The sequence below is a fragment of the Eriocheir sinensis genome, unplaced genomic scaffold (genome assembly GCF_024679095.1).
Source record: "Eriocheir sinensis breed Jianghai 21 unplaced genomic scaffold, ASM2467909v1 Scaffold290, whole genome shotgun sequence".
Taxonomy (NCBI): domain Eukaryota; kingdom Metazoa; phylum Arthropoda; class Malacostraca; order Decapoda; family Varunidae; genus Eriocheir; species Eriocheir sinensis.
In genome coordinates, this window is record NW_026111599.1 from 210,949 (window position 1) to 223,118 (window position 12,170).

Consider the following 12,170-nt stretch of genomic DNA (forward strand, 5'->3'; position numbering starts at 1 on the left):
TTCCCAAGGCCACAGAGAAGATGAACCGGGTTTTCATGGGTGTTTTTCGAGGTTTCCGGTTGTTAAAGGTCCAAATTCCTAAACGCATCGGGTTCCCATTGCTACTATTTCCCAAGGCCACAGAGAAGATTAACTGGGTTTTCATGAGTGTTTTTGGAGGTCTGGTAGTTAAAGGTCCAAATTCCTAAACGCATCGGGCCACCATTACCACTATTTCCCAAGGCCACAGAAAAAAATAGCCGGGTTTTCATGAGTGTTTTTGAAGGTCTCCGGTAGTTAAAGGTCCAAATCCACCTATCCACTATCCTATCCGCCTCGACACAATCTTCCAAACAACTATCCCCTATTCTTTGACAACACCCAGCTATCACCTTCTTCAACACTAAACATTCTCGGTCTATCCTTAACTCAAAATCTTAACCGGAAGCTTCATATATCATCTCTTACTAAATCAGCTTCCTCTAGGCTGGGCGTTCTGTACCGTCTCCGCCAGTTCTTCTCCCCCACACAGTTGGTATCCATTTACAGGAGCCTTGTCCGCCCTCGTATGAAGTATGCATCTCATGTGTGTGTGTGGGGGTCTACTCACACAGCTCTCCTTGACAGAGTGCAGTCAAAGGCTCTTCGTCTCATCAGCTCTCCTCCTCATTCTGATGGTCTTCTACCTCTCAAATTCCGCCACCATGTTACCTCTCTTTCTATCTTCTATCGATATTTTCATGCTGACTGCTCTTCTGAACTTGCTAACTGCATGCCTCCCCCCCTACCGCGGCCCCGCTGCACACGACTTTCTACTCATGGTCATCCCTATACTGTCCAAACCCCTTATGCAAGAGTCAACCAGCATCTTCACTCTTTCATCCCTCACGCTGGTAAACTCTGGAACAATCTTCCTTCATCTGTATTTCCTCCTGCCTACGACTTGAACTCTTTCAAGAGGAGGGTATCAGGACACCTCTCCTCCCGAAATTGACCTCTCTTTTTGGACACTCCATTGACCTCTATTCAGGAGCAGTGAGTAGCGGGCTTTTTTTATTTTTCTTTGCGCCCTTGAGCTGTCTCGTTAGCTGTAAAAAAAAAAAAAAATCCTAAACGTATCGGGCTCCCATTGCCACTATTTCCCAAGGCCACAGAGAAGATTAACCGGGCTTTCATGAGTGAATTTCGAGGTTTCCGGTAGTTGAAGGTCCATATTCCTAAACGCATCGGGCTACCATTGCCACTATTTCCCAAGGCCACAGAGAAGATTAACCGGGTTTTCATGATGCGTTGCCAAATTATCGTACTCATTGCATTGTATTTTCGTAGTTTCGGGCCGATAACTACGGCAAAAAGGAAAAAAAGAGCATCAATAAATAACAGCTTTAACGCAAGCTTTAATTTTCTATCTTTGCAGGTACGAGAGTTTGAGGCTTAAAAATGATAAATACAATGTGGTGAATACGATAATCTGGCAACGCTGTTTCCATGAGTGTTTCTCCCGTTCAAGGCACAGAAGGCGTGTCAAGCCATCACCGCCAGCACCAAAACAGTCCACGAAAAACCCAGCGTCGGTGTTCTCAGACGCTTCCGCCTCTCACATCAACTATTTCCAAGGGCCGAAAGGGAGATTAATCGCTATCTAATGAGTGTTTGTGTGGACTCACGGCACTAAAGAATGATCAACCTACCAGAAGGGTCATGAAACTACACCTCCGCAAATTCCTCAAACACCTACGAAAGCTTTATCAAATCCGTGGACTTGGGCGCCGAAATGTGTTAGAATATGGCCCCTGCCAGCTTCTACGAGAGGCTTTTCAAACAGGCGATGTGAAGCGCCCATACGTTTAAGAATATTAAAGAAACATATCCGGGCTCGAGGGAACGGAGGAAGCACAAAAGAGGTTATCAAAGGCGAGGCACGGGAGGCCCACTCTTGAAGCTCTCCTCGCTGGCCTGATGTGTCTGTGGGGTGACTAGATTGCCTGTAGCACTGCGCCTCAGCCAGGTACTCCTCCGCCTACACAGCCTCGAGGGACCTGCCTGGCTTGGTCGGCTTGGACAGAGAGAGAGAGAGACAGACATATACACACACACACACACACACACACACACACACACACAGAGAGAGAGAGAGAGAGAGAGAGAGAGAGAGAGAGAGAGAGAGAGAGAGAGAGAGAGAGAGAGAGAGAGAGAGAGAGCGAGAGAGAGACTACTGCCACCATGCCTCACGAGCTCATATTCCTCTTTCGATGTTTCAGAAAAGAGAATGTATTACAGAGGGTGAATTATTAATGGCGAATGATGGAAGGGTTGAATGGAAAGTGCAGCGTGGCCCAGAGTGTGTTAGACGGGAACTGTTAATAGATTTTACACGAGAAAGCGTTCCTATCACCTCCTCCAACCCCCTCCAACACACACCCCGCCCTCCCCCTCACACCATACCACTCTCAGATTGCAACACTGAATGAGAATATCAGCTTAAATGAAGGTTTGGGATTTCGCATATAGGATTTTTTTTTTATAGTGAAGGAAGCAGCTCAAGGGCGAAAAAAATATATAATAACAAATCATTAAGCACTGCCACTGAATGAGAATATCCGCTTAAATGTAGGTTCGGGATTTCGCATATAGGATTTTTTATAGTGAAGGAAGAAGCAGCTCAAGGGCGAAAAATATATAAGGACAAATCCCGCTAAGCACTGCCACTGAATGAGAATATCCGCTTAAATGTTGGTTTGGGATTTCGCATATAGGATTTTTATATATATATATATATATATATATATATATATATATATATATATATATATATATATATATATATATATATATATATATATATATATATATATATATATATATATATAGTAAAGGAAGCAGCTCAAGGGCGAAAAATATATGAAAATAAAAAAAATCCCTCCAAGCACTGCGTTTATAAAAGTAAAGAATGGTCGAAAGAGAGGTCAAAAGAGAGGTTAAAATGGAGGTTATGTTACATGCTTGCTTTTGTTTTAGTACATGTCTTTTTTTTCCAATATCTGAATCATGAGTGTTTGTCGAGGTGTCCGGGAGTTAAAGGTTCCCATTGCAACTATTTCCCAAGACCACAGAGAAGATAAGCCTGGCACCTGTTTATGAGAGGATAGGGAGAGATGTCTGGACCCTTTTTTACAGTTAAAGAAGCAGCACAAAGGAAAAAAAATTGTGGAAAAAAAGCCCGCTAATCACCGCCCTTATGAAAGAGTGCATCGGTGAGTGGACAAAAGAGAGGTCAATATCGGGCGGAGGGATGTCTTGATACTCTCGCAAGCGTTCATAAATTCACAGAGTGGCAAGAAAAAAAAATAATTGAGGAAAAAAAAGCCCGCTAATTACCGCCCTTATGAAAGAGTGCATCATCGTTTTTCTCATATAAGCAACGATAACACAGGAAAATATAGGTTCGTGTGGCTACAGAATCCATGAGTGTGTTAGCTACATCATCGGTTTAATTATATAAGTAATGATAACACGGGAAAATATAGGTTCGTGTGGCTACAGAATCCATGAGTGTGTTAGCTACATCATCGGTTTAATTATATAAGTAATCATAACACGGGAAAATATAGGTTCGTGTGGCTACAGAATCCATGAGTGTGTTAGCTACATCATCGGTTTAATTATATAAGTAATGATAACACGGGAAAATATAGGTTCGTGTGGCTACAGAATCCATGAGTGTGTTAGCTACATCATCGGTTTAATTATATAAGTAATGATAACACGGGAAAATATAGGTTCGTGTGACCACAGAATCCATGAATAAAGAAGACAAAAAAGATGAATATAAAAATCTAAAAAAATAAACAGAAACGTCTTACCTAACCAAACCCCAGACAGAGTGCGTACATCGGAGAGTCAGTCATCTTGTGGAGCATTTGAGTATAATAATAAATCCAAGTTGGCGTGTGGCTACAAAATCCATGAGTGTTAATTATCTTTCACATCAGGGAGGAAAAGGAAACAAGAACTCCCAACCAAAGCACAGGCAGAGTGAGTGAGTCCATTGGAGAGTCACCTTGTGGGGCATTTGGCTTGAATTAATCCACGCCATCTCGGTACTCAAAGAACGGCGGCGGGGGACACTTGCACCGCCAAGGCGTGAACTAATTGCTCGCGAAGTGGCACGAGATGAGACTTAATTACGGGAGAGAGTGGCGTGCGGTGAGGGAGGAGGGAGATGAAGTAAAGTGAAGGAAAAGGAAGGGAAGGGAGGGGAAGGGAAGGGAAGGGAAGGGAGGGGAGGGGAGGCGAAGGGAAGGGAAGGGACTGGAGGGGAGGGGAGAGGAAGGGAAGGGAGGAGAAAGTGAGATGAGATGAAGTGAGGTGAGGTGAGAGGACGTGAGAGGGAGCGAAGCGGAAATATGATAAATGGAAATAATAAGAAAATAAATGGAAAAAAAGTTAATTATGTCGTCAAGTGGATCAATGGGGAGGGTTGTGCCGAGGCTGTTCTGACGTCACGGCGATAATCATGTTTGTTTTATTCTATTTATTTATTTTATTTTTTTCACCAAGAGTGTTCTGTTACAACCTTAAGTCAGTGCTGTGTTATGATCACATTCCTTTCTTAACACAAATTGCTAAACTCTATCTAGTTAGCCTTCCTCTCGCCATGCATAACACTAACAATAAATAACATAATAATAATAATAATAATAATAATAATAATAATAATAATAATAATAATAATAATAATGATAATAATAATAATAATAATAATAATAATAATAATAATAATAATAATAATAATAATAATAATAATAAAAATAATAGGTCGAATAAATCTTCACTCCACGCTTACTCATAACTCAATAATAATAATAATAATAATAATAATAATAATAATAATAATAATAATAATAATAATAATAATAATAATAATAATAATAATAATAATTGTCCATGCTGTTTGAGAGCACACCGTTATTAACAAAAATGCTAATAACACCTATAATAACAATAATAATAATAATAATAATAATAATAATAATGATGATGATGACTATTTTAAGATAAGTGTGTGTGTGTGTGTGTGTGTGTGTGTGTGTGTGTGTTTCTTCCAGACACGGTCACGGTAATGGCCGCCGCTGTTCACATCAAAGTCTTGTCTTAATGAAGTGTCGTTGTTTGCCGCTGACACACAAAGGCTCTTCATTTTTAGGCTTAAGGAAGGGTTCATTCATCCTTACCCCTAGACTAAGTCAACTATAAGCTATGCCTTGATGAGAGAAGCAGAGAACTAAGGTAACACAAAAAGGCCCTTCATTTTTAGGCGTAAGGAAAGGTTCATTCATCCTTACCCCTAGACTAAGTAAACTATAAGCTATGACTTGATGAGAGAAGCAGAGAACTAAGGTAACACACAAAGGCCCTTCATCTTTAGGCTTAAGGAAAGGTTCATTCATCCTTACCCCTAGACTAAGTAAACTATAAGCTATGCCTTGATGAGAGAAGCAGAGAACTAAGATAACACACAAAGGCCCTTCATTTTTAGGCTTAAGGAAAGGTTCATTCATCCTTACCCCTAGACTAAGTAAACTATAAGCTATGCCTTGATGAGAGAAGCAGAGAACTAAGATAACACACAAAGGCCCTTCATTTTTGAAGCAGGAAAGGTTCATTCATCCTTACCTCTAGATTAAGTAAACTATAAGCTACGACTTGATGAGAGAACTATGATTACATTTAAGTACATACACACACTAGCTTCAATACTGTGGGGAGTGTAGAACGTCAGCTTTTGTATCAGGAAGCTATTTGAAACGAACTAGATAGAGTGGAACCTTTCAAAACAGTGAGTAGAGTTGCCTTTTCCAAGTGCTGTGTGGTGGGGGCATTGCTCGGGGTGTAAGTGATGAGGGCATTGCTCGGGGTGTAAGTCTTGAGCATAACACTTGTTGGCCACACTGTCCATGTCCGTAACTGGCTGAGGTGTGTAACTGTTCCTGATGACATGTCTTTAACCTCTGCGCCTGGTGCTGTGCCGCACTGCTTCCCCTACCACACCACACCTTGGTCAGACCACCTCCGTTAGCTTGTCCGCCTTCTGTAAATACACCTTTGCTTTCCTGTCCTCGGCGCTGTGAATGTGGTGGTGGTGGTGGTGATGGTGGTGCCGTGGTGCAGCCCGAGCCAGAGGACGCGTGGGGGGACTGGGTCACTTTCTCGCCCTCACAGATCACCGCCCACGACGACGCCTTGTTCAGGGTAAGAAGGGCACGCGCGTCACGGGAACCTGTGAGATGGTTTCCGTGTGCACGCTCAGCATGGGAGGCATCGCTACCTTTGTGCTACTCACGTACTTGACTGTAAAAAGACATTGATTGACGTATTTGCAAGTCCGTTATAACTAGCCGCTGCAGCGTGGCGAGGTGGGGGTGTCTCCCAGCCACGCTCCTCCACGCTGCACGCACCGCATTGCAAGTGTAAAGTCTGCAGTGACGTGATTGGCACAGGTACACAGTTTTTAGTGGCTTCGTATTTCACCATTAGCTTGAGTACTTCACCGATTGGTTCATTTTACGTTTCGTCAGTATTTTCAGTTGGCATGTCTGACTAGCCTGGCCCAGCGACCGAACTGACAACAGCCTCAAAGCGACGAGGCGGGTTTTGATCTGTCGTGGTGGCGGAGCGTCTCAGAGCATCTCAACGCGCGTGTTTCCCCCGGCCAGTGACCTAAAATAAAGTACCGCCCAGCTGTCAACATAACCCAGGGGTGTAGAAACCCATTCATAGGAGCCTCAAGAGTGTTCAAGCCCGCGCCGCACAGGGACCACCACAGCTTCCTCGCGCCACATCGGACATCTGAGTGTCTCGTGGCCAGGCATGAACAGCTAGCACACAAGGCTCCACGCGTCCCTTTACCGCATTGTCGGCCCCGAAGACTGTGGCGTGGTATTCTTAGCTTCCGAGGAAACACGCAATGCTGAGACACGTTCATGCTTCCCTAATGCATATAGTAAAGAGGGACACGTAATATATCTGCGTTCCTATCTATATCAGTGCAGGACTCACGAGCTGGAAGTCAACTTGTCCTGACGGCCGCCTCTTTGTCGTGTTCCGAGTCTTCGTTGTCCAGCGAAATTTATTGTTACTAAATATTGACTTTGTTGTGGCCAGTGAGTGCCCTGTTTTCTGCTGGACTTTCTGTAACTGCAACGTTTGTTATTAGATATATATGTGATGGGTGATACAATCCTAATAATTAGCTCACCAACGCCACTGCAGCCAAGCTTTTCCCGTTAATGGAAGCGGTGAAGGCTGAATAATCGTTCTCAATCGTAAACGGTTAGTCTGCGGTTGTTCAACGACCATGTATAACGACGGGCTGATAAATCTGACAAAGAAGAAGAAGAAGAAGAAGAAGAAAAAGAAGATGAAAAAAAAGGTCTGCGGGTGTTCATCTACGTGTTTACCGCCGTACTAACCTATCACAGCCACCTTTAGTACTGATAATGGTTACGTAGACGAGTGGCGGCGCTGTTTACTAATAATGGTTTCGTAGACGAGTGGCGGCGCTGTTTACTAATAATGGTTACGTAGACGAGTGGCGGCGCTGTTTACTAATAATGGTTGTATAGACGAGTGGCGGCGCTGTTTACTAATAATGGTTACGTAGACGAGTGACGGCGCTGTTTACTAATAATGGTTACGTAGACGAGTGGCGGCGCTGTTTACTAATAATGGTTACGTAGACGAGTGGCGGCGCTGTTTACTAATAATGGTTGTATAGACGAGTGGCGGCGCTGTTTACTAATAATGGTTACGTAGACGAGTGGCGGCGCTGTCTACTAATAATGGTTACGTAGACGAGTGGCGGCGCTGTTTACTAATAATGGTTACGTAGACGAGTGGCGGCGCTGTTTACTAATAATGGTTACGTAGACGAGTGGCGGCGCTGTTTACTAATAATGGTTACGTAGACGAGTGGCGGCGCTGTCTACTAATAATGGTTACGTAGACGAGTGGCGGCGCTGTCTACTAATAATGGTTACGTAGACGAGTGGCGGCGCTGTTTACTAATAATGGTTACGTAGACGAGTGGCGGCGCTGTTTACTAATAATGGTTACGTAGACGAGTGGCGGCGCTGTTTACTAATAATGGTTACGTAGACGAGTGGCGGCGCTGTTTACTAATAATGGTTACGTAGACGAGTGGCGGCGCTGTTTACTAATAATGGTTACGTAGACGAGTGGCGGCGCTGTTTACTAATAATGGTTACGTAGACGAGTGGCGGCGCTGTTTACTAATAATGGTTACGTAGACGAGTGGCGGCGCTGTTTACTAATAATGGTTACGTAGACGAGTGGCGGCGCTGTTTACTAATAATGGTTACGTAGACGAGTGGCGGCGCTGTTTGCTAATAATGGTTACGCAGACGAGTGGCGGCGCTGTTTGCTAATAATGGTTACGTAGACGAGTGGCGGCGCTGTTCACCCCGCGGGGCGCACCACACCGGCGGCGGCAGAGGACCCGTGTCAGTGTCATCGTCGGCATGGCTCGGCTCCCTGTGGTGTCACGTCGGCGCGTGCAGGCGGTGTAAATTGCAAGTGTGTCTAGATGTACTTTTGTTTTACTTTTATGATTTGGTTCCGCGTCTCCGTCACTGGCGGTGTCCAGAGGGCATGTTGAACCCCCTTGTGACTGTTTTGTTTTACTTTTATGACTTGGTTCCGCGTCTCCGTCACTGGCTGTGTCCAGAGGGCATGTTGAACCCCCTTGTGACTGTTTTGTTTTACTTTTATGATTTGGTTCCGCGTCTCCGTCACTGGCGGTGTCCAGAGGGCATGTTGAACCCCCTTGTGACTGTTTTGTTTTACTTTTATGATTTGGTTCCGCGTCTCCGTCACTGGCGGTGTCCAGAGGGCATGTTGAACCCCCTTGTGACTGTTTTGTTTTACTTTTATGACTTGGTTCCGCGTCTCCGTCACTGGCTGTGTTCAGAGGGCATGTTGAACCCCCTTGTGACTGTTTTGTTTTACTTTTATGACTTGGTTCCGCGTCTCCGTCACTGGCTGTGTTCAGAGGGCATGTTGAACCCCCTTGTGACTGTTTTGTTTTACTTTTATGACTTGGTTCCACGTCTCCGTCACTGGCGGTGTTCAGAGGGCATGTTGAACCCTCTTGTGACTGTTTTGTTTTACTTTTATGACTTGGTTCCGCGTCTCCGTCACTGGCGGTGTTCAGAGGGCATGTTGAACCCCCTTGTGACTGTTTTGTTTTACTTTTATGATTTGGTTCCGCGTCTCCGTCACTGGCGGTGTCCAGAGGGCATGTTGAACCCCCTTGTGACTGTTTTGTTTTACTTTTATGATTTGGTTCCGCGTCTCCGTCACTGGCTGTGTTCAGAGGGCATGTTGAACCCCCTTGTGACTGTTTTGTTTCATAGCAGGACACGGAGCAGGTGTTCTCTGGGACGGACGCCTCCTGATGTCCTAGAAGATGTGCCCCTGACAGTTTGTGCTGCACGCATTGTGTTATAATATTTATGTTATGTTCTGTGTTAGCCCGGGAACACGAGCCACGGGGCAGGACACACACACGCCCCCTGAGGCCGTCTGTGTATGTGCGCGGCGTTGTCGTGGCTCAGTGTTCCGTTCATCCTTCTGTTCCGTGTAGTCTTGAGGTGCATGGTGACAGTATCTTGTTGTTCGTACTGCAGTAGACGTAATGACTTCGTTTTCTGGAATGTGTATGTTAGCATTAACTCAATAACATCACCAACATGTTTATTTGTAAGTCATTTCAAACTCCACTCACTAAACCTCTCTGGGAAAGGAGACTAAAATTTATGATCACATATAAAACCTATTTACTTCTTAAACATACTTGGGGTTTTGATCCTATATCTGCATGTTTTTGACGTCCATACAAAGCCGTGAGATACATTCCTTTAGGGGAAGTTGACTTAAATGATCACCAACACTCGAGTAACGTTCCTCTATAACACATCGGTTGTCCCAAGGTAGTGCAAGCAGACGGAGCATTGCCTTCATGGGCCTTGTAGCCACGCGGACCTCCCTGCTCGGTGCCGCCTCTCAGTACCTTCCCCTATTCCCCTGAAGGTGTTCGCCAGAGATGCGGACGTGGGCATGAACGGTGACCTGGACTACAGCATCAGGACCGGCATGGGCAAGAAGGGCCGCTTCAAGATCCACCCGAAGACTGGCCAAGTGTACAGCAACAAGGCCTTTCCCCCGAGCAAGACCTTCGATTTGATGGTGAGTGCTGACATGCCTTTTTTTACAGCTAAAGAAACAGCTCAAGGGCAACAAAAAAAGGTGTAAAAAAAAGCCCGCTAATTGCTGCTCCTACAGAGACAAAAGTGATGAGCGGCCAAAAGAGAGGTCAATTTCAGGAGGAGAGGTGTCTTGATACACTCCTCTTGAAAGAATTCAAGTCAGAGGCAGGAAGAAATATAGAAGAAAGAAAGGCTGTTCCAGAGTTTACCAGGGTAAGGGATGAAAGAATGAAGATGCTGGTTAACTCTTGCATAAGGGGTTTGGACAGTAGAATATTCGTGTAAAAATTGATCTCATGTTAAGGTTGCTTCCCCTTACCTAGGCTATGATAACAGTAATTGGCTGAGACAAGTTAAACCCCCTAGAAAACAGTATACCCCAAACTGTTCCCCATATTCCCAAACATTTCGGGGCTCAGGTCGGTATTTTGAGAAGTTTCCGCCGCTCACACCAACCATTTCCAAAGGCCGAAGAGAAGGTTCATCGGGTTCTAATGAGTGTTTTTAGTTCCATAGTACAGATGATGGGTCAGACTACCACCAGGCTCATAAAACTACCCCTGGAAATGACCAAAACTCCTGCGAAAGCCTTGTCAAATACATGTATCAGGTCGCCGGAATATGTAAGAATATGGCCCTCCCTGAGTTACACACCTACATTTGATAAGGATTTTGTAGAGGTTGCTATTGGTATTCCCATGGGTAGTTTTATGAGCCTAGTAATAGTTTGACAAGGCTTCTGCACCATGAACCAAAAGCCAACTCTTTAGAACACAATTAATCTCCTTTTCGGCTCTTGGAAATACTTGTGAGAACTGAAATCGTGTGAGAATACTGACGTGAATCTGTTTGTCTCACTCACACACCTTCCCTTCCTCCTCTTCCTCCCCTTCAGAGCCTGGAAATACTTGTGTGAGAGCTTAAATCGTGTGAGAGTATACGGACGGCAACTTGCTTGCCTCCCTAACACCTCCCCCTCCTCTTCCTCTTCCCCCTTAGAGCCTGGAAATACTTGTGAGAGATTGCATCGCCTGAAAATACGGGTGGAATTTTGTTTATTTCTTCCCCGTCTGAGCCTGGAAATACTTGTTGTTAAAGTTGAAATCGTGTGAGAGTGCTGACGACAACTTGCTTGCCTCCCTAACACCTCCTCTTCCTCCTCCTCCTCAGATCCAAGTGAAGGACAACGGGGCGCCGCAGCTGACGGCCACCACGCGGGTCCTCGTGCGTGTGATGGACGTGCCCGTGGAGTCTCCCAACCCGCCGGTCCTGCAGCCGCCGCCCCCCGCCCACGTGATGGAGACGGACGCGCCGGGCCACCTGGTGTCCTTCATCAACGCTCAGGACCCGGATAACGACACCTTGTGGTACTACATCACAGGTGAGGGACATATAGGGTCGCATTCTTAACCCGGTAGCAGCGACGGGCCAAATTTGTGCCATGATATAAACCCCCAAAACAGATGATACATAATCTGATCACAAATGCATTGATATATATTATGAAATGGTTTGTGTGAGGGGTGATTTTTTCTCATTTTTCTCGCTTGGAGGGACCATTAAGAAACTTGATCCCCGCTGCTACCGGGTTAAACATTTCGGAGCCCAAGCATATCTATTTGACAAAACTTTCGTAGGAGTTGTGGGCATTTCCAGTAGTGTTATGACCCTGGTGTTACGTTGACCCTTCTTCTGTAACTTGATCCTAAAAAAAACCGCTCATTAGAACCTGACTGATCTCCTTTTGGCCTTTGGAAATTGTTGATGTGAGAAGCGAAAGCGTCAAACAATACCGGTCGGGGACCCTTGTTGACTTTGCTGCATTCCTATTCATACGGAGATGTGCACCGCCGCCACGCGCAGCTATTGCCTGTGCTCCCAACTGTACCTTTAGTCACCGCTTTT

The 12,170-nt window shown here is 45.1% G+C and overlaps 1 protein-coding gene across 1 annotated transcript; it reads left to right on the forward strand.

Annotated features, from left to right (window-relative positions):
• The first annotated feature begins 5,666 nt into the window (after window positions 1-5,666).
• Window positions 5,667-11,830, forward strand: LOC126991500 (fat-like cadherin-related tumor suppressor homolog). Its single transcript, XM_050850254.1, has 3 exons — window positions 5,667-6,231; window positions 10,090-10,245; window positions 11,436-11,830. Exons 2-3 carry the CDS (start codon window positions 10,117-10,119, stop codon window positions 11,673-11,675), a joined length of 369 nt encoding a protein of 122 aa, XP_050706211.1. The 5' UTR covers window positions 5,667-6,231; window positions 10,090-10,116; the 3' UTR covers window positions 11,676-11,830.
• The last annotated feature ends 340 nt before the right edge of the window (window positions 11,831-12,170 follow it).